This window comes from Balaenoptera musculus, chromosome 1, assembly GCF_009873245.2.
Source record: "Balaenoptera musculus isolate JJ_BM4_2016_0621 chromosome 1, mBalMus1.pri.v3, whole genome shotgun sequence".
NCBI classification, from domain to species: Eukaryota; Metazoa; Chordata; class Mammalia; order Artiodactyla; family Balaenopteridae; genus Balaenoptera; species Balaenoptera musculus.
Genome location: NC_045785.1, coordinates 53,065,136 through 53,088,566, shown reverse-complemented (window position 1 = coordinate 53,088,566; position 23,431 = coordinate 53,065,136). Strand labels below are relative to the sequence as shown.

The window sequence follows — 23,431 nt, the reverse complement described above, 5'->3', positions numbered from 1 at the left end:
CCAATTATTTAAAAACTCAGGTTAAGCATTAGTGCCTCCAAGGACCCTCCCTAGCTGAGTTATGCCTCTCTTCCATGGCTTCACAGGACTCTGTGCTTACTTCTCTCTCTCACTGAACTAAGCTCTCCAACACTTACCAACTCTTTTATAACCATGGATTTATGGGTCTGTTTTTCCAATCCTCTGGCAGTTCTATGAGGACTGGGGCAATGCCTTCACCTACGTTTCTAAGTTTGAGTCCTCAGGACCCAGCACTTGTAGTGTCTAGCCTTAGGAAGGCACTCAATAAATATCTGATGAAATAATGAAGTATTATCCCCTGTGGCTGAATGGTAATGACGTCATGAATAAGGCTCTACGTTTCATCACTTTGTGGCCTTATAAGCACTCTCAGTAACAGGCCACTGGCTAGACATGAACTTGATTCATGTCTCCTCTTTCAAACACAGCCAGCCCCTATTGAAATGGGAACCTAGATGTCCAAAGCCATTGTTTTAGAGCTAGCCCCTGGGGGCCACCAAATCATTAGAGACCTTCATAATTGTACCTATTCACAATTAGAGCCTGTTTTCTCCAGGAGAGGGAGGAATGCAGCTTCACTCCTCCACTGGCAGCATTCGATGGAGTTTACCTCCATTTATCTCACACTTTCAGCTAGTTTTAATTTACTTTCACTTAGAAGACTAGTAAAAAAAAAAAAAAAAAAAAAAAATCTCCAAATGTTAACAGTGGTCAGATTATAAGTGATTTTAAAATTCTTTTATGCTAGTAGTTCCCAACCTGCCAGGAGCTGTGGAATCATAGCAAAGGACCCAAGATCACAGGGCATCTCGGTAGTTCCATGGACATGTTAAAGGATGCTAAGTGTATACTATTCTTCATATAAGGGTCCTGATTTCTTTTTTTTTTTTTAAGTAAATGGCCACTGTAGCCTGAAAATGTTACACTTTCATGTATTTGTCACATTTTAATAGCAAGCGTTCATTACTTTCATAATGAGAAAAAAGTAAAATGAGCCTAGTTTAATATTCTTTTCCTCAAGAAAAACAAACTCAAAGATGTCATTTAAGTTAATGAACAATCAGGAAAAAGTTGGGAATGGCTGTGACCATCAGATCATTCCAATAATGGGTTCGGATCAGCCAACAAACATTTATTGAGCACCAGCTAGTGACCAGGCACTGGTATAGTTGAGAGGAATAACTTTGGGCAGCATTTCTCGAAGTGTGGGTCCTCGGCTTATCTGCAGCAACACTGTCCCGGAGAACCCCTCCCTAGACCACCTACTCAGAATCTCTGAGAATGGGCCAGAGGAATTAGCATTTTTAAATATGCTGTTTGGGTTATTCTTATGGACATTCTAGTTTGAGAAACACTGCTTTAATGAGCAACTTTAACTGCAGTGACAGGTTTTAGTGAAAAATGCCAGCAAGTATGACAAGAAGATTTAACCTCAGAACAAGATTTTAGCTTAGAAAACTGAGGAAACCTGGTTCCTTGCGTAATGAAGAAGGGTGAATCTGGGCTATAAATCTGAGGCTTCTGAGGGGAGAGGGCACAGGGACCAGTCCCAGTGGCCAGGTGCAGTGTGTGCAGGCCCTGTGGTAACAGTCTGTGAAGAACTCACGCGGTGGAGCAAAGCCTTGTGAGATGTAGGGCAACCCTGTTGCTTTCTTGGAGATTCCCTAGGAGTTAGAAAAGGTAATGTGTACTTTCCCATTCCTCTCCTTTAGGGAGCACACTCTACAACCTGGAAAAGGTCTCACTGAGCTTTGCCCACACACATAAGAGGCACTCTGCATCTAGAATACTCACTCTGTGTCCTCCAGATGGTGCTCGGCAGCCGGTGAACCAAGGGGGTAGCCCGTAGACATGTTCTCAAGCTGAGTTGCTATGGCACTTATATTGGTATCTGCCACAACCTGGGCGGGGGATGAGGAGTCAGAACAAGACAATCCATTATAAGGCAGGGGAGAATTAGAGAAACCATACTCTATCCAATGGTCAGTTCTCAGTCTTATTTAATCTATCTGTAGAGTTGGACACAATGGATTATTCTTTCTCAAACTATTTTCTTCATTTGGCTTCTATGACACTACACTTTACTAGTTTCCTTTCCACCTTCTGACCATGTTTTTCATAGCTCCCAAAACTCTATCAGAGTGCCACAGGGCTCACTCCTGGAGCTTCTTATCTTTCCATCTCGACATCCTCTTAGTTATCTCACCTCATACCACTTTATGAATTTAAATATCATCTATGTAATGATAATTCCTGAATCTGTCTCTCCAGCACCACCTCTTACTTAACTCCAGACCTACATACCCAATCACCAATTTGACCTCCCTAATGGGATGCCCAGCAGGTATCTCAAATCTAACCTGTCCAGCACTGAGCCACTCCCCCGCCCCCTCCTCTGCTCCCTAGCCTTCCTCATCTCAGGTAATGCAACTTCATTCTTCCAGTCTCAGCAAACACCTTGGTGTCATCCTTGATGCTTCCTTTCACAACCCACTCTCAATCCTCATAAAATTCAACTGGTCTTTCTATAAAATCATCTCTTTTTCTCTCTCTTTTTTTTTTCTTCTATTCTTTGGCCATGCCACGTGGCATGTAGGATCTTAGTTCCCCGACCAGGGATCAAAACCATGTCCCCTGCAGTGGAAGCGCGGTGTCTTAACCACTGGACCACCAGGGAAGTCCCTGTAAAATCATCTCTTGCTTGGAGTTTTACAAAAGCCTCCTTACTCATCTCCCTGCTTCAGCCCCTCCTCCACTCAGTCTATAGCAGCTAGAATGTTCCTGTTAAAATTCAGAAGATTATTTCACTCCTCTGCTTAAAACAATCCAAAGGAAATCTGGAGCCCCTTGGATCACACACTGAAGTTTTTAGATGGTCTGTAAGGTCATCTGCAGGTGATCTGCCCAGTTATGTCTCCACTTTCGTCTCCAAACATTCTCCCCTGTGTTCACCCTGCTCCAGCCATGCTGGCCCCTGGCTGTTCCTCTAACATGCCAGAGAGATCTCCACCTTGGCGCTTTGCGAGTGCTGTGCATTCTGCCTCGAATGCTCTGCCCCCAGCTCCTTCACTTCCCTCAGGTCTTTACTCTGAAGTCACCCTCCTTGGCCACCCTAACTAAAAGTCCCACACCAACACCCCAGCCCAACATTTTATATTGTTTAAAAAGAAACAACAGGCCCCTAGCACAAAAACAGATGCACAGATCAATGGAACAGAATAGAGAAACCAGAAATAAACCCACACACTTATGGTGAATTAATCTATGACAAAGGAGGCAAAAATATGCAGTGGGGAAGAGGCAGTGTCTTCAATAAGTGATGCTGTGAAACCTGGACAAGAACATGTAAAAGAATGAAATTAGAACATTTTTTTCACACCACATACAAAAATAAACTCAGAATGAATTAAAAACCTAAATGCAACACTGGAAACCATAAAACTCCTAGAAGAAAACATAAGCAGTACACTCACTGACATAAGTCTTAGCAATATTTTTTTGAATCTGTCTCCTCAGGCAAGGGAAACAAAAAGCAAAAATAAACAAATGGGAAGTAATTAAAAGGTTTTTGCACAGTGAAGGAAACCATCAACAAAATGAAAAAACAACCTACTGAATGAGATATCACCTCACACCTGCCAGACTGGCTATTGTTAAAAAGACCACAAATAATAAATTGGCAAGGATGTGGAGAAAAGGGAACCCTAGTACACTGCTGGTTGGAATGTAAATTGGTGCAGCCGTAATGGAAAACAGTACAGAACAACACAAGTGTCCATCAACAGATGAATGGATAAAGAAGGTGTGCTGTCTATATACAGTGGAATATTACTCAGCCATAAAAAGAAATTTGCCATTTGCAACAACATGGATGGAACTGGAGGGAATTATAATGAGTGGAGTAAGCCAGACAGAGAAAAGCAAATACTGTATGTTTTCACTTATATGTGGAATCTAAAAAATAAAGTAAATGAATGGATATAACAAAACAGAAACAGACTCATAGATACAGAGAACAAACTAGTGGTTATCAGTGCGGAGAGGGAAGTGGGAAGGGGCAAGATAGGGGAAGGGGATTAAGAAGTACACGTTACTGGGTACAAAATAAATAAGATACAAGGATGTAATGTACAGCACAGGGAATATAGCCAATATTATATAATAACTTTAAATGGAGTATAATCCATAAAAATATTGAAGTACTATGTTGTACACCTGAAACTAATATAACATTGTAAATCAACTATACTTTAATTAAAAACGTAATTAAAAAAAAAGAAAAGAAACAGGCCCAAAATAGTCATGTATGCTAAGCCCTACTAGGACTTAACACCTAACCTAACTGCAGTTTCAGCCCCTCCTTGGAGTGGAATTTTAAACCAATCAGTCTGGAATTTCCTCATCAACACCAGTGAGGGGATCTGCTTGATAAGACCCCCTGCCTTCCCAGGAAGGGAAGGTGACCTTGCCTGAAATAACCCACTTTTTAACTTCCTTGTTCCACCTTCTGTCTCCCTATAAAAGCCTTCTATTTTGTATAGATCCTTGGAGTGCCATTCTACTTGTTAAATGGGATGCTGCCCAATTCATGAATCATTGGGTAAAGCCAAATAGATCTTCAAACTCACTCAGTTGCATCTTGTTTAACAACATCTTCTTTCCCTGCTTTATGCTTCCTTCTTACTACCATTACTATCTAATTAATTATATATCATGCCTTATTTATTGTCTTACCACTTCATATTAGAATGTGAGGGCATGAAGTTTGTCTGTTTTATTCACTAATGTATGCCCCTTATGTAGAACATATCTAGTATATAGTAGGTGTTCAATTAATATTTGGTGAATGAAAGAAAGAATATCTCTTACTTCCTATGATTTGCCTTTTAGATGGTCCCAAACAAAAGTATAGAACAACCAACATTTAAACATTCACTTATATTTCTATTCTGCAAAAACATTCCAAAGAATTAAGAAGAAATATGGTATAACTCTGACAGAATGAAGATCTGAAGTTCAGTTTTTGCCACTTAAATGATACTGTGGCTTGAGTTTCAGTTTCTTCATCTGTTAAAGAGGAATCATAAATAGCCTGCCTTATCTGCTTATCCTGGAGTTGTCTTCCACCTCAACTAGTTATCAGAGATTCTTTCTCAAGAACTCCTGGTCTACCCCTGCTTCTGATTAACAGTTCTTCCAGATAATAGCACTCAAGTACAGAGTGAAGGGACTTAGCTTGACAACAATGCAAGACCTTGATTTGATTGCAGTTTCAGAATAAGCCAACAGAGGGCATGACTGCCTAAATAGTTAAGCTTAGTTGCATCTATTAATTGAGTATTTAGACAAGGAAAGCCACAGGCTGGCCCTGGCCCCAGCCCTGGCTGGATCAGAACACATTTTGGGTGAAGCATCCTATTCTGGGGGAAAACATTTCCATCCATAAGTTTTAGGATCTTCTGGAAATACTATAATATAAAGAATGAACAAATTGGGGGAATATTTAGGATAAACAACAAAAAAGAAAATGATAGACTCCTCTGCACTTACCACCAGTTTCTGTTTTTTTTTTTTTTCCTCTCCTCCCCAGCAAATGTAGTGGAGGAGTTGTCTTTGCATGTAATCCTACCTACTCTCAGCCTACATCATTTTCAAAACCCCACTCCATTCCAGTTTCCATCCCTGTTGCCAGACCCAGACTTCCATGACCCACTCTCCGGCTTTCCTCCTGCTGCTTCCATCTTTGCTATTCTACTCACCCCTCGTGGCTCAGTCCTGGCTCACTTCCCACTTGCACACTCAGGGTCTAGGTCACAGCATACACATTCCCACAGCTTTAAATTCCAACAACGTGCTAACAATTCCCAGCTTAGTCTGTTATATCCAATTGCCAACTCAACATCTGCATTTTAATATCTCAAAGCCTAATTAACACAACCGAATCCAAATTCTTGATCCAACAACCAAATCCCTTCTATTCATTTTCCCTCTAGGTTTCCTCTTCTTAATAGATGGCACCTCCAGCTGCCTAATGAGAAACCCACTAGGTATAATATTGAAAATATCCGATTGTTGGCTGGTGGTGACTGTCCAGCTGGAAAGGTACTAGAATGTTAACCTAACTGATGCTTATTCTGAATAATCTACCACCAAATCCTCTGGACTCTACCTCCAATATACTTCTCAAGTTTGCTTCCTTTTCATCTCTCTGGTGACCATCTTAATTCAGTCAATCATCATCAGCTGCCTTTTACCTGGAATCCCCACTCACCCTCTTCTAATCTCTCTTCCACACAACAGCCAGTTATCTTTTTAAATGTAAAATGGATAATGGCCCTTCCCTGCTTAAAACCTTTCAGTGGTCTTTCTTTGTACCTGGAATAAAATTAAGACTCCCTAACTATACACACAAATGTCCTTCCTAGCCTACCCCTCTAATCCCATCTATATCTTCCACTCCACCCCACATTCCACAGTTCTTTCTGCCTGGAGTCCCGCCCCCTCCCCTCCACCAAACCAGCTGGCCTGGCATCAGCTTAAAGGTCACTTCCATTATACAAGCCTTCTTTGACTACCCATGTTTAAATTAATTTCCCCTGTTTTCCTTTCCGTAGCGCTCTAAGTATTCCTTACAAATCGTCATGATACGTATTTGTGTGACTGTTAGCTGTCTTTCCCACCCAATCACAAGATTCATGAGGATAAGAACAGCTTCTCAATGTGAAGGTGCCTGGCACACAACTGCTTAATAAGCATTTGTGGAATGAATAAATGAATGAACCTAAAACCTTCCTAAGGAATAGGGCGTACAGGGTTCAATATTCTGAATTTCCATGAAACAGAGTGAGATCGATAGAGATTACAAGGAGATTGGTTCTGGGTCTTTTTAAGAAGAAAAAATCTAATAACTAAGGCAGTTACAGAAAGAAATGGCTCAACTTGTTAGGACATGAGCCCCCCCACAAAGCAAAGGACTCAGAGACTCAAAAATCTACCAATTTGGGATATGGTGAGGGGGGATTCCTATACTTGGTGGGAATCTGGACATGTACTCTCAGCTGTCCATGAACCAGACCATCTGTTATGGGGCTGAGGAAGAAAGTCAGTAAAATATTACTTTTTCTAAGTTACCTTCAAAAGCCAAGACTTGATGGCAACCTGCTCCTTTCTTTACTGGCTCGTTTATTCAACATATAACAGCACCATGATACTGAATATAAACTGAGCACTTCCTCTATGCTAAGCACTCTTCTAAGTCCCTACAGACGTAGGTACCATAATTATTCCCATATTACAGACAGAGGAACCTGGAGCAGAGAGGTTAAGTAACTTTCTCGAGTCAGCTAAGGAGTGAAGGCTGGATTCAAACTCATGCCATTTTACTCTAGAATCCTGTGCTTTTTCTTTCTTCTTTTTTTGGAACTCTGTGCTTTTAATTGAATTCAGTGTGAGGCAAATCGCCTGGTGAGACGGTACAGACCTGGTCTTGGACCCTCACACCTAGAGATCTGCTTCACCCTGCATATAATGAAGTACAGTCTAGACATGGAGCTGGGAAGAAAGAGGGGCAGAGAGTCAAACAAGCAGCTGCAAGTAGAGCTGATCTTCATGGCTGTGCTGGGCAACAGGCAGGAAAAACGCACCCCTCCCCCCAGTACTACAAGGAGAGGGGTTGGGAGGTAGGAGATCTATACCCCATGGATGTTCTAGGAAGAAAGCTTTTGAACTTTAATAAACTTTCAGGAGTCCGTATAAACTGTGAAACCAAAGCCATAGTTCTATTTGGGTAAAAATTAAATTTCTTTATCTAGCTAGAAAATATAAAAACACTAATACAGCACCACCTTACAGAAAAACTCATATCCCTCTAAAATCTGAAGGCCTCTCGCTCACCCCCAACCCTGAAATAAGATGGGCCTCTCAATAACGGATAATATTAAAACCTAGGATCCCTGAGCTCCTGCCTATTTTGTAGGAGTGGAATACAAAGGGCTGGATGGGAAATGTGAAGCATTTTCACTGATAGTTTGGTCTTTTGCAGGGAAGCAAGGAGACAAACCCGTCACCCCCAGGATAACTCTACAGCCCCAAGGCATTTGCATCAACCTTCTTGGTCTCAGAGCTGATTGGCCTTCCTGGGCATGACTTGTGAAAGGGGATAACCCGATCTTGGAAGGGCATGTTCAGTTGGATACAAGTTTGAGGAGACAGAGCCGTGGTCTAGGAGTCTTGGCTCAGCCCCGCGTCTGAAGTGCTCTTTGTCCAGCAACACCGGGGACTAGGCTTGGAGGTGAGGCTGGGAGAGGTCTATTTCTGTGTCTGAGGAAGGGGGAAGGCAAAAAGGCTAATGGGAAGTTTGGTCATTTTTTTTTAAAGTAAATTTTGAACTACTGGGTGCAAACTTCTGTGGTAGGTTCTGAGGACATGGGTGGGAGCAGAGGAAACCCAGGGAAAGCAAATGTGTTCCCCACTCTCCCACAAGCAGGCTTGCCATTGCTGTCACCTAACGGGGGAGGCAGATATGGATGCCATTCTAAACGGAGAGGGGAGGGGACAGACAGGGATTCCTGGGGAAGGCAGACAGCCTTCGACGTCCTGAGGTGATGGTACTAAGGTCTGTGCAACTTGAAAGAGCCATGGTGTCTGGAGTCCTTCCACCCGGCTAGGTCCAGCTCCATCTCATGAGATCCACAGCCTATGGTCTGGCTTTATTACACCACTCAGATCAGCAGCCCTTCCTCTCATGCCTCATACCCAGGGCCTGGAGGCAGCAGATGTTGCGCCTTGCCTCCCAATCACCCTTCAAAATCATTAACCTGGTTCAAAAGCTGTGTAAGTCTATGTCCTCCTCATTGTTGCACACAGTACTGCGACGGAAATCCCGAGAGGTTCTTTAAGGTGGAGAACTAGATATGGAACTGCTGGGTGATGGAGACGCATGCAATAAATTAACAGAGCTTCCCGAGCTGCCACGTGATCATCAGTTTAGACTCACCAGACGCTTAATGAAAGTACGTTGTTTTCTCATATCTCCCCAACCTTGCTATGATCAAACATTTAATAAGTGCCTACCTGAGCAGACGGAGTCTGCTGACCCAAAGGAAGAGGAGGAGGGGATCTCGTCCCCTGAGGAGGAGGAGACTTGTGAAATGAAAGAAGAGGAGAGGAAAGTACTCCACTCCAGGGCGAGACTTGTGAAAAGAAGGATGGGAAAGAAGCCTTATCCTTTAAGCCTAAGGAACAAGAGACCTTTGAATCCCTGGAAGAAGATGAACCAATAAGCGTGTTTTCCCCTCCTTCTGTGTTTCTCCCTCCAACTGCACCTACCCCTCCCTCTGTGCTTCCCCTCCAACTGCACCTACTCCTCCCTCTGTGCTTCCCCTCCAACTGCACCTACTCCTCCCTCTGTGCTTCCCCCTCCAACTGCACCTACCCCTCCCTCTGTGCTTCCCCCTCCAACTGCACCTACTCCTCCCTCTGTGCTTCCCCTCCAACTGCACCTACCCCTCACTCTGTTTCCCCCTCCAAATGAATTTCCCCCTCCCAGAGTGTTTCCCCTTCAATATTTAATTCCGTAAATTTTGTCTTCTCCTTGGAAAGCTATCTGTTCTGATATGCTCTCTCGTGCCTTGGCTCCTTGTGGCATTTAATAATTTATGTTAAAAGCAAAACTAAATTCAATCAGATTTGTATGTTCTATAATAGAACCACGTATACTTGGTAAATTTTCTAATTGAGTAATAAAGCACAGGTCTTTATTGCACGGACCCTAGGATGAGTACCTTTCCTTAAAAATAGGTTTGGGGAATTATGTTTTGAAGAATTGAGAAGTCAAAATATTTTCCAGGTAAGTAGGACATTACAGTGCATAAAAGCTTGAGCTCCTTGCTTAGAACTTTCCTGACTTGCTGGTCTTGCAAAGGAATGAGATTAGCCTTTAGATTTGTTAGGACCCAAATCTTGTAGTACAAAATACAAACTCAGCACTTACACCCAGCCTGCATCCTAAATCCATAGTGCAGATATGCTAGAAACAGACAGGAAGACTTTCATGTTAAGGTGACCCCTGAGAAAGTTGGCATCTTAGAGATGAGGGCACATTACAGAACAATCAAAAAAAGCTTGCTTTGTCCCATGCCTGGCATTTGGTGTAACTTAATGAACTAGAAAGCATATCTGATTAAAGTTTTTATTTAGAATCTAGGGACACTGATTCTAGTGACATCAGAATATATTGATTTTAATGTATCTGTTTTCAAAATATAATGGTCTGAAGTGTCAAATATTTTAAGTTTGGAGTGAAATAAGAAGAAGCAAAGTGACCTAGCTAGTCACATCACCATCTAGTGGCACACACCTCAAATGCCACCTGGAAAACCACCACACTACTAGGATTTTAAAAGGAATTTTAGCATCCTCTGACTTCAAGACTATGTTATTATAATGAGAGTAATAAAGTATCACTTACTTAATGCTTAACATTTTCAATCCACTATTTTTATTAAATGTTACACCTCATTTAACCCTTACGGCAACCTTGAAAGAAAGAAGCCGTGATCCAGTTTCCTACAGGAAATTTAAGAGTTAAAAGGATTCAAGATGCACGACTTTCTGACACTAAAGCCTTCATGTCCTACAGAACTTACCCCAGGTCTTTGCTTCAACTTTCAAACCTTTAGCTCTTGATGCTTTTCCCGAAGCTTATCACCCTCTTTCTGGCATCACTTGGCTTTCTACCCATCATGAACCCTCACAGATCATCTGGTCTTATCCCTGGCTACATAATAAATTACCTAGAAAGCTTTAAAATATCCCAGTGTTCAGGCCACATCCCAGACCAATTAATTCCATGGGGTGAGACCCAGGAACCGATACTAGAGTCAGTGATTCTACTGGGCAACCAAGGTTAAGAACTACTCACATGTACCTTTATAGAGAGGGGATACAGGTGGGGTGAGACAGGTATTCCAGGCACAGAGAACAGCATGTGCAAACCTTTGTTCATCCCTAAAGAATGCACTACTCCAGTGGGTCTCATGTTGCTCTCTAACTAGCAGCATCAGCACCACCTGGCAGCTTGTTATAAATGGAAATTCCTGGATCCACCCCAGTCCTACACAATAAGCAGCTCTGGGGGTGGGACCCAGCAGTTTGTCTGTCTAACGAGCCCTCCAGATAGTTCTGGAACATGCTGAGGTTTGAGAAGCATTTCTCTCAAATGTCAAAATATTTTCTTTATTCATTCTTAGAAAATGACCATCCTAGAAGGAAAGCCATCTGACTCAAACTCCCCTGAAAAATTTTTTATCCTCTTTTTCAGAGGTAACATCATCTCCATCTTTTTTTCTATGTCCTTTGCTCCCAACTACTCCCTTGCTCTCTACTGACTTGCCATAAACTTTAAAGAGAGAAATCAATTCTTTTAAAGATTGCTAGCGGGACTTCCCTGGCGGTCCAGTGAGTGGTTAAGACTTTGCTTTCCAGTGCAGGGGGTGCGGGTTCAATCCCTGGTCAGGGAGCTAAGATCCCACATGCCCCAAGGCCAAAAAAACCAAAAAACACAGAACAGAAGCAATACTGTAAAAAATTCAATAAAGACTTTAAAAAGGGTCAACATAAAAAAAAATCTAAAACAAAGATTGCCAGTGATTTACCTGACAGCTGTAATGACTTTCCCACAGTTTTATTTATTTCTGCCTCATTCGTAAGTGTGCTATATTTTAAAAAAATTATTTCAATATCCCCAATTGTTTAATCTCTAGATATAGTTTGGTTTGAGGTAGTTCTTTTACAAATTTCTATAAATTTATTTTTTATTTTTTTTAATTTTTGAATTTTTATTTATTTTTTATACAGCAGGTTCTTATTAGTCATCAGTTTTATACACATCAGTGTATACATGTCAATCCCAATCTCCCAATTCATCCCACCACCACCCCCACCCCCCTGCCGCTTTCCCCCCTTGGTGTCCATACGTTTGTTCTCTACATCTGTGTCTCAATTTCTGCCCTGCAAACCGGTTCATCAGTACCATTTTTCTAGGTTCCACATATATGCGTTAAGATACTATATTTGTTTTTCTCTCTCTGACTTACTTCACTCTGTATGACAGTCTCTAGATCCATCCACGTCTCAACAGATGACCCAATTTCGTTCCTTTTTATGGCTGAGTAATATTCCATTGTATATATGTACCTCATCTTCTTTATCCATTCGTCTGTCGATGGACATTTAGTTTGCTTCCATGACCTGGCTATTGTAAATAGTGCTGCAATGAACATTGGGGTGCATGTGTCTTCTTGAATTACGGTTTTCTCTGGGTATATGCCCAGTAGTGGGATGGCTGGGTCATATGGTAGTTCTATTTTTAGTTTTTTAAGGAACCTCCATAGTGTTCTCCATAGTGGCTGTATCAATTTACATTCCCACCAACAGTGCAAGAGGGTTCCCTTTTCTCCACACCCTCTCCAGCATTTGTTGTTTGTAGATTTTCGGATGATGCCCATTCTAACTGGTGTGAGGTGATACCTCATTGTAGTTTTGATTTGCATTTCTCTAATAATTAGTGACATTGAGCAGCTTTTCATGTGCTTCTTGGCCGTCTGTATGTCTTCTTTGGAGAAATGTCTATTTAGGTTTTCTGCCCATTTTTGGATTGGGTTGTTTGTTTTTTTAATATTGAGCTGCATGAGCTGTTTATATATTTTGGAGATTAATCCTTTGTCCGTTGATTCGTTCGCAAATACTTTCTCCCATTCTGAGGGTTGTCTTTTCATCTTGTTTATGGTTTCCTTTGCTGTGCAAAAGCTTTGAAGTTTCATTAGGTCCCATTTGTTTATTTTTGTTTTTATTTCCATTACTCTAGGAGGTGGATCAAAAAAGATCTTGCTGTGTGATTTATGTCAAAGACTGTTCTTCCTATGTTTTCCGCTGAGAGTTTTATAGTGTTCGGTCTTACATTTAGGTCTCTAATCCATTTTGAGTTTATTTTCGTGTATGGTGTTAGGGAGTGTTCTAATTTCATTCTTTTACATGTAGCTGTCCAGTTTTCCCAGCACCACTTATTGAAGAGACTTTCTTTTCTCCATTATATATCCTTGCCTCCTTTGTCATAGATGAGTTGACCACAGGTGCGTGGGTTTATCTCTGGGCTTTCTATCTTGTTCCATTGATCTATGTTTCTGTTTTTGTGCTAGTACTATATTGTCTTGATTACTGTAGCTTTGTAGTATAGTCTGAAGTCAGGGAGTCTGATTCTTCCAGCTCCACTTTTTTCCCTCAAGACTGCCTTGGCTATTCGGGGTCTTTTGTGTCTCCATACAAATTTTAACATTTTTTGTTTTAGTTCTGTAAAAAATGCCATTGGTAATTTGATAGGGATTGCATTGAATCTGTAGATTGCTTTGGGTAGTATACTCATTTTCACAATATTGATTCTTCCAATCCAAGAACATGGTATATCTCTCCATCTGTTGGTATCATCTTTAATTTCTTTCATCAGTGTCTTATAGTTTTCTGCATACAGGTCTTTTTTCTCCCTAGGTAGGTTTATTCCTAGGTATTTTATTCTTTTTGTTGCAATGGTAAATGGGAGTGTTTCCTTAATTTCTCTTTCAGATTTTTCATCATTAGTGTATAGGAATGCAAGAGATTTCTGTGCATTAATTTTGTATCCTGCAACTTTACCAAATTCATTGATTAGCTCTAGTAGTTTTCTGGTGGCATCTTTAGGATTCTCTATGTATAGTATCATGTCATCTGCAAACAGTGACAGTTTTACTTCTTCTTTTCCAATGTGTATTCCTTTTATTTCTTTGTCTTCTCTGATTGCCATGGCTAGGACTTCCAAAACTATGTTGAATAATAGTGGATATCCTTGTCTTGTTCCTGATCTAAGAGGAAATGCTTTCAGTTTTTCACCATTGAGAATGATGTTTCCTGTGGGTTTGTCATATATGGCTTTTATTATGTTGAGGTAGGTTCCCTCTATGCCCACTTTCTGGAGAGTTTTTATCATAAATGGGTGTTGAATTTTGTCAAAAGCTTTTTCTGCATCTATTGAGATGATCATATGGTTTTTCTTCTTCAATTTGTTAATATGGTGTATCACATTGATTGACTTGCGTATATTGAAGAATCCTTGCATCCCTGGGATAAATCCCACTTGATCGTGGTGTATGATCCTTTTAATGTGTTGTTGGATTCTGTTTGCTAGTATTTGGCTGAGGATTTTTGCATCTATATTCATCAGTGATATTGGTCTGTAATTTTCTTTTTTTGTAGTATCTTTGTCTGGTTTTGGTATCAGCATGATGGTGGTCTCATAGAATGAGTTTCGGAGTGTTTCTTTCTCTGCAATTTTTTGGAGGAGTTTGAGAAGGATGGGTGTTAGCTCTTCTCTAAATGTTTGATAGAATTCGCCTGTGAAGCCATCTGGTTCTGGACTTTTGTTTGTTGGAAGATTTTTAACCACAGTTTCAATTTCATTACTTGTGATTGGTCTGTTTATATTTTCTGTTTCTTCCTGGTTCAGTCTTGGAAGGTTATACCTTTCTAAGAATTTGTCCATTTCTTCCAGGTTGTCCATTTTGTTGGCATAGAGTTGCTTGTAGTAGTCTCTTAGGATGCTTTGTATTTCTGTGGTGTCTGTTGTAACTTCTCCTTTATCATTTCTAATTTTATTGATGTGAGTCCTCTCCCTCTTTTTCTTGATGAGCCTGGCTAATGGTTTATCAATTTTGTTTATCTTCTCAAAGAACCAGCTTTTAGTTTTATTGATCTTTGCTATTGTTTTCTTGGTTTCTATTTCATTTATTTCTGCTCTGATCTTTATGATTTCTTTCCTTCTGCTAACTTTGGGTTTTGTTTGTTCTTCTTTCTCTAGTTCGTTTAGGTGTAAGGTTAGATTGTTTACTTGAGATTTTTCTTGTTTCCTGAGGTAGGCTTGTATAGCTATAAACTTCCCTCTTAGAACTGCTTCTGCTGCAACCCATAGGTTTTGGGTCATCGTGTTTTCATTGTCATTTGTCTCTAGGTATTTTTTGATTTCCTCTTTGATATCTTCAGTGATCTCTTGGTTATTTAGTAACGTATTGTTTAGCATCCATGTGTTTGTGTTTTTTACGTTTTTTTCCCCGTAATTGATTTCTAATCTCATAGTGTTGTGGTCAGAAAAGATGCTTGATATGATTTCAATTTTCTTAAATTTACTGAGGCTTGATTTGTGACCCAAGATGTGATCTATCCTGGAGAATGTTCCGTGCGCACTTGAGAAGAACGTGTAATCTGCTGTTTTTGGATGGAATGTCCTATAAATATCAATTAAATCTATCTGGTCTATTGTGTGATTTAAAGCTTCTGTTTCCTTATTTATTCTCATTTTGGATGATCTGTCCATTGGTGTTAAGTGAGGTGTTAAAGTCCCCCACTATTACTGTGTTACTGTCAATTTCCTCTGTTATAGGTGTTAGCAGTTGCCTCATGTAATGAGGTGCTCCTATGTTGGGTGCATATATATTTATAATTGTTATATCTTCTTCTTGGATTGATCTCTTGATCATTAGGTACTGTCCTTCCTTGTCTCTTGTAACATTCTTTATTTTAAAGTCTATTTTATCTGATATGATTACTGCTACTCCAGCTTTCTTTTGATTTCCATTTGCATGGAATATCTTTTTCCATCCCCTCACTTTCAGTCTGTATGTGTCCCTAGGTCTGAAGTGGGTCTCTTGTAGACAGCATATATCTGGGGCTTGTTTTTGTACCCATTCAGTGAGCCTGTGTCTTTTGGTTGGAGCATTTAATCCATTCACGTTTAAGGTAATTATCAATATGTATGTTCCTATGACCATTTTCTCAATTGTTTTGGGTTTGTTTTTGTAGGTTCTTTTCTTCTTTTGTGTTTCCCACTTAGAGAAGTTCCTTTAGCATTTGTTGTAGAGCTGGTTTGGTGGTGCTGAATTCTCTTAGCTTTTGCTTGTCTGTAAAGCTTTTGATTTCTCCATCGAATCTGAATGAGATCCTTACCGGGTAGAGTAATCTTGGTTGTAGGTTCTTCCCTTTCATCACTTTAAGTATATCATGCCACTCCCTTCTGGCTTGTAGAGTTTCTGCTGAGAAATCAGCTGTTAACCTTATGGGAGTTCCCTTGTATGTTATTTGTCGTTTTTCCCTTGTTGCTTTCAATAATTTTTCTTTGTCTTTAATTTTTGCCAATTTGATTACTATGTGTCTCGGCGTGTTTCTCCTTGGGTTTATCCTGTATGGGACTTGCTGTGCTTCCTGGACTTGGGTGGCTATTTCCTTTCCCATGTTAGGGAAGTTTTCAACTATAATCTCTTCCAATATTTTCTCGGATCCTTTCTCTCTCTCTTCTCCTTCTGGGACCCCTATAATGCGAATGTTGTTGTGCTTAATGTTGTCCCAGAGGTCTCTTAGGCTGTCTTCATTTCTTTTCATTCTTTTTTCTTTATTCTGTTCCGCAGCAGTGAATTCCACCATTCTGTCTTCCAGGTCATTTATCCGTTCTGCCTCAGTTATTCTGCTATTGATTCCTTCTAGTGTAGTTTTCATTTCAGTTATTGTATTGTTCATCTCTGTTTGTTTGTTCTTTAATTTTTCTACGTCTTTGTTAAACATTTCTTGCATCTTCTCGATCTTTGCCTCCATTCTTTTTCCAAAGTCCTGGATCATCTTCACTATCATTATTCTGAATTCTTTTTCTGGAAGGTTGCCTATCTCCACTTCATTTAGTTGTTTTTCTGGGGTTTTATCTTGTTCTTTCATCTGGTACATAGCCCTCTGCCTTTTCATCTTGTGTATCTTTCTGTGAATGTAGGTTTTGTTCCACAGGCTGCAGGATTATAGTTCTTCTTGCTTCTGCTCAAGTGTGCTATTCTTAAAATTCTTTTCTCCTTTAGGGTCTAGTACCTGTATTCTTAACTCCTGGTTCTTTTCTATTATATTTTCCTAGTATATTTCCTTTTGTGTGCACATGATTAAAAATTAAGTATTACAGTACATGATAAAAAAAATTCAACACTCTCATTCCCTAGATACAGATTGAACATTTCTCTTTTCAATTCTAGAGGTATAGGCTAAATAATACACTTTATAAGACTATTTTGAAATTTATCATCTTGATGACATCAGTAGACTCCCTATTCCAACAGAGGAAAATTTAGCTTGCCAAAATCTGACACTTAACTTTTATATTTTTAAGTTCTACTTGTTTCTTATGTTTCTTTAGATATACTTAAACCTTTGTAGTTTTAACGATTTCCAAAACTGTTATTTCAACTTTAAAGATTTAACTCTTATATTTTCATCTCCATGAACACATCTCAAACTCTCATGCTACTAATATTTCATGCATCATGATGTTTTTTTCTATCAGTTTTATTATGACTTATGTTTATATAAATGTTATTCATACTGAGCCAACTACTATACTAGGATTACATTTCTCTGTCTCTCTTTTTTTGGTATAAGTTTATTGTCCTCAAGGTTAATAATGATCTTATTTTGTTTAATTTGTATATACTTATCACTAATTCAGCCCCAAACTTTCCAACTTAATTGGATCTTAAACCTCCAATTCAGTTAAACATACAAGGTAATCTATCTGTTCCTTTTTTTTTTTCTTCTAATTCAGAGGCATTTCTCTTAGAGCCCTCTTCTCCTGCCCCGATTTGGACAAGTTTTTCTCTCTGCCTGCTGCACAGCTGTCCTGGGACTTCCATGTTCCTTAGCGTTGGATCCACCTGCTTCCCTCTCTCTTACTTTCCTCTTTTGTTGGAGTATATCCTAAAGTAATTTTCTCAGAAATATATTGCTGAAAATGAGTCAGGTGACATTTGAATCTCTTGTTCTTTTGTAAGTAGCTTATACTTTTCTCTTTGAAAGTTTTAGAATGTAGTATACAGGTATTATTCTTCTTTTATTTATTTTGCTCAGTGATTAATGGACCTTAAGTTAAATTTATTTCATTTCTTTTTTATTTTTCTGTTTTTCTTTTTTAAACTCCTGGTTGTTGGATACTGGACCTCCTGAATTAATCCTGTGTCTTATTTTTTCTCTTCCATTTTCAAAAGAGGGTGCACAAGAGAAATCACTGTTTTCTCTATATTATCTTGAACATGACACATCTCTCTCTCCTAACCAGCAGTTGGGCCCTCTTACATCAGGTTTTTTGTGTTCTGGAGGGTGTCCCCAAGGACCTCCCAAACTACTTTGTAGACAGACCCTTAGTTAATCTCCCTGACTTTAGACTCTCTTCTCCTGCTCTCCATAGTTGCTGCTGACTCCAAGCCTTGATCCTCTGCCTTTGTCTCCACTGTTTGCATTCATTTATTCAACCAATAGCTATGAAGTATAATGTGCCAGGCAGTGGGGATGTCGACCCCAAGAAGCCTCAGATGGCTTTATCTATCCCGTTTCCAGCACTGAAGTCTCTCCGAGTATTGGGAGCCCATTTCCTCTGCCTGCTGGATATCTCCACCTGGATGCCTCAAAATACAATGTTCTCTCCCAACATGCCCTTCCTATATTCCCTGGTTTAGTTAGTGCTGCCTCCATCCACATTCTACGTTCTAAAATGTTTGGATCCAGAACAAGCCCCACAAGTTCCTTTAGTGATAAAAATCCCTAATGTGCTCTTTTTATCTTCTATATTGTCAAAGAAAGAGGTAAAAACAAACAAAATTTTCTAGAAGAGAGTCTGGGTTACCTGATTTTGTCCAAAACAGGTTTTATGGTAGTTCATAGACAAAAGCACTAAACCAGGCAAACTATCAGACTACAGAAGCAAATATAGTTGAGAACATTTGAAATGACCCCTATACCCAAATCAATCTCCACTGACCAATCTATAATTGACAGTAAGAAACCATCTAAACTTGATAGCAAGACTTTAAAGGCAGAAATATCTACTTCCTTACTACACCTAGCAATAGCAATTTAAACTACGGGGAGAAGCTTCCAGAAGTTGTCTCCTCCACTCTCTTCCCCTTCTGCACCCTCCAGTCCACTGACCCAGACCTAATCTTCCCTGTGCCATCAGCACTTGCTGACCACTTCCCATGCTGCGCCGACAATAAGTCTTTTCCACGTCATCAGACACAACTATCTGACCTTCTCTATTACTCTGACAATGGGCTGGCTCACCTGATAATAAAAATGATTACCTACTGACAAGTCAGCTGTGATAATTGTATTGCTGGTACCATTCCATGCACATTGTTTTAATTAAAGTGAATACGACTATGCAACTGAAAGGCGTCTGATGCAGGGCGTAAGAATTTCCTGAGTTCTGTGTTTAAGCCTTTGAGATCACGTGTGCTCCATACCCAGCGTTGTGTAGATCAAACTGTCAAAATCCAAAGGATTCCCATTAAGCTTTTAAACAGCACCTGTTACAAAATACCACCACCAACTAATGTGATTAACACAAGAGAACATTCTGAAACCAAAAGTCATTTTCTTAAAATGCAGAAATAGGAAAAATAAGGAATCCCTTCAAAAGTATGTTAATAGTGGCAAATTTGGCTGAATGAAGGGTTAATTCTTCATGGGAGAGCATGAGTTCATTTCCACTTAAAGTACTTTACGTAATGTTACACTTTTACACCGAGTCTTCTCATTTCTTTGTGAAAAAGGTGGAGCTGAACAAATTATATTGGTATATAAAAATGTTAATAATACTAGATTCTGCTAAGGGAAACGCTTTTTTTTGCTTGACATAGTTATCATTTGATAACTTCCTGGTAAAATTCCGTATAACTAATGGGCCACAGCTCTGCGATTGAAGAGTTGCACTTGTACGGTCTCTAGGGGTCAGCATAACTCGAAGGAAGAGCAAGGGCTGCAAACAAGAAAAAGCAAGGATTTGCAGGTTCTGAGGATGACGGAGCAGTGGAAGGTGGGATGAGAGGTAACCCCTGAGGATGAGGACAAAGGAAGCCGACTCTACAGCCAGTCCACACAGGGTTTCTGTCTGTGTTCCACAGAAACCTGGGGACCCAGATCATTGAATAATATGTTGCCTATCACATAAACTCCCTTGAAACCACTGGCAGTACTTTACGATTCCTTTCCTATGTACTGAAAGCCACTGACTTTTTTAAAAATGTCTGTTTCGGCACTTTGGACTTAGACCTTTGAGATGTGAGAGTTAAGCACCACAAACTGGTTCTCCCCAAAGTTATGGTGTTTCAATTCGAACTGATTATTTAAAGGCTAGAATGATTGGAGGGGCTGGCTTGCCCTCTCTCTGAGATACTAAATGGTGGATTTTATTCTTTTTACCTATAAACCATTTAATACTACCCCTGCAGAAGTATGGTGATTATAATCATACATTTTGGGGGGAACTCATTAACAAAACTTGCTGCCAGTACGCTGCCTCTCACTCACTACACGATATCAATCTCAGAGATATTCAAAGTGCTGAAATCGAAGGAGGGGTGATTAACAGCACACCTCGTTTTTACTTCCTGGTATATTTCCCTGTGCCCCTGGACAATACTCTTGGGGACCACAGCTGAAATATGATTGTTTGCCTTAGTTGATGACTACTATGCGGTGAGCATTTAGCAGTGTTGGCAATCATTTATGCTACAGGAGAAAGAGCATTGTTACTTTTCCCTTCCTTTAAAAGGAGTGGAAGAAACAGCACTTGGGCAGTTCAGACACAGTTTTGGGGCATAAGAAAAGAAATCATTTTCTATTCCTTGCAAACTTTGATTTACAAAAGAACGCCAGAAGCTAAAAGCCTTGTTGATTTATCATGTGAAGCAAAGGGTAATTTTTCTCCCCTTGTTACGCTTTCATATAATCATGTTCACTGCCTGTATGGGTGGCATTAAAGAATTTCTGAATACAAATAATAATTTCTTGCTTTCAACCTTCATAATTCACATCGGCAGGCACCCTGCTGGGCGGTGATGCCTCCTGCCAGAGACGCTCAATCTTTTTTGCACACCACTTATCTGCCTCTCGCAGCTGCGAGTTCCATTGATCGCAATACCTGCAGGATAATGCGCCCGTAGGCGTTCTTTAGCAGATTAACCACGTCCGCATGAGACAGCCCATCCAAAGGTTGCCCATTAATGCTGACAATCCGATCTCCAACCTGGAGGTACAAAGGTGCGAGAAAAATCACTATCATTAAGAAAAATTAAATTTGAGAAGAATGCTTAAAATTCTTTGTAAGTCATATTTCCCATTTGTGGCTATTGTGAAGATTCTGTGTCTCTATTGTGTATGCATGTTCCAGAAGCATGAGGAATTTTTATGGCTTTCCCCAAATACAGACCAATCAGAGAAACAAGAAAGGGGTCAGATTTGATTATTAAAAGGCCCGGCAGGCCACTTTTGTACCTTGGTAATGGTAGTGTTGCATACATCCATTTGCCAGTAATAGTGGGGTGTACAAATTACCAGTTCAATAAAGCTCTATTGAGGAAGCCAAATGTTTTCTGCTTTATTTTTTCTACCTAAGTTAAGATTAAGGAGCGATGGGGGAAAAAAATTCATAAGGATGTTGATTCTTTTGGTGGAAGGAAGAGTCTAAGGTCAAATCTCTCAGGTGAAAATCAATTTTGGGTGGAATGAGGTGCTAAAAATGATATGGGAGGCTTTGCAAATGAGCTGCAATTTCTTCTTTCATTGAGAAGCTTTGACACAAACGATACTATTTTTATATGTTCAGGGACATAATGAATTTCAGGTATAAACTTTCTCCAATGCATTTTGCCCTCAGTGTGGGTCTCTGATGGCTGCTGGAATTCCAGTTTTAAACACAGTGCCCCTGGCTGCCATGTACACTCCCACCCACCACATCACATGCTGAGAGCACTTCACCATCCCCTTTGTTTACTTTAAGCTTCTGTGTACGTGCGGCCACACCGCTGGCCTGAATCATGGCAATAAATATTGGGATATCTCCTAAGGGACTTCCTCTTCCTCCAGCAATACTGATTCCAAGGGCATCACTGAGCTCCTAAAAAAAGAAGGAAAACAAGACTTATATGTTTAACAAAGAGCCACAACCTGACTGTCCCCAGATAGCTGTTGAATAAAATCCCTCCGTGATGCAGGAGGCTAGGGTAACATAGGAGTTAACCATAGCGCCTTTGAAGTCAGAAAGGCCAGTGTTTCAGCTCTTAATTAGCTGCAGTACTTAATTAGCTGGGGGGTCCTAAAGAAGTTCCTTAACCTCTTAGAGCTTCCATCCCTACGCATAAAGTGGGAAGAAAACCACCTACCTCACAGTGTTGATCTGAGGATTAAATGAGGTGGATATAGTGCAGTCCTGGCCACAGAAGGGCTCAGTAAAAGGCAACAGGAGGAGTAAAAACAAAAAAAACAAAGAAAAAAACCCTATGCTACTGCTCAGTTTAGTGGCCAATTTTGATGCAGACTTGGCAAGTATGTCCTCATATGGTGTTTACAATTAAATTACTGCACATCTCAAGCTCTTCTGGGTGTGAACAAACACACTTGGCTCTGAAAGAGCTGCAGGACTGTGCTAGAACAAAGGATCTTTGAGGACACCCACTGTAGTGACTACAGAGTTTGGAGAGAGAAGTAACATGCGACCGAAAATGTTCTCTGAGATTATGAGATGAGGCAGTTTGTTCACTCCAACCCTGGTGAAGAGATTCTGGCCTTTGTTCAGGTTTCCCCCACATTTATATCCCAGGGTTAATATTTTAAAAATCACTAAAAGAATAAATGACAAGTTCCAGTTTCAGCATGGTGGCATACACACTCTATAGCATCTTTCTCCTACTGATGAAAATGAAGACCTCTTGTCAAAATTTAAAGTACAACTACCTGAGACTTCTGAAAAGTAATGACACTCAAAGAAATTGTGGTGGAGAGCCAAAACTTGGAGAAACGACAGCAGAGGGTGTATCTCCCAGTTGTTTTCCTGGCAGCTTTGTCCTGAAGACAAGACCCAGTCAAGGAGCTGTAAAGGTGGGGCAAACTGCTAAAACTTTGATGTTAACTCCCATCTTTCTGGTCAGAGGAACCAGGAAAAGGAGCCCTGATGGCTGGAGAATGAAGGAAGAAAACTAGAGTAGAGAGAGTCGGCGAAGGGGATCCTGTCCCTCTGTGAGTGAATCCACAGAATTCTCAGGCTCAGTCTAAGCCACGCATATGAGGGACAGACCCACACTCGGGAACTGAACTGAGTTTTGAACCTCCACTTACAAAAGGTGACATAACTTGCAGTCTGAGGCCTAACTGGTGGATGCCTGCTAAACATAAACACCAGCATTCCTCAGAGTCTACACAGCATAACATTCACCAGGGCTGGGAAGAACCCCTAAGTTACTCAACATGCAGAGAACCAGTAAAATGTGATCAATTTCTTGTTAAGTTTTTTCAAATATGCAGGACAGTT

At 40.3% G+C, this 23,431-nt stretch overlaps 2 protein-coding genes across 15 annotated transcripts in view; one reads left to right on the top strand and one right to left on the bottom strand.

Annotated features, from left to right (window-relative positions):
- PATJ (PATJ crumbs cell polarity complex component) overlaps window positions 1-23,431 on the bottom strand; it is a 349,371-nt gene that overhangs the window by 7,644 nt on the left and 318,296 nt on the right. For all 14 annotated transcript variants that reach the window (XM_036844784.1, XM_036844830.1, XM_036844805.1 and 11 more), the window contains 3 exons: window positions 21,899-22,021; window positions 21,047-21,151; window positions 1,816-1,922 (listed from right to left, as the gene is read on the bottom strand). In XM_036844784.1, the coding sequence (XP_036700679.1) occupies window positions 1,816-1,922; window positions 21,047-21,151; window positions 21,899-22,021 (335 nt within the window). The remainder of the gene's footprint in view (window positions 1-1,815; window positions 1,923-21,046; window positions 21,152-21,898; window positions 22,022-23,431) is intronic.
- LOC118891208 (early nodulin-75-like) lies at window positions 7,594-9,599 on the top strand. The gene is given in 3 exon segments (XM_036844901.1): window positions 7,594-9,180; window positions 9,183-9,327; window positions 9,416-9,599. Coding segments are annotated over 3 exon segments (576 nt in total). The 5' UTR covers window positions 7,594-8,933.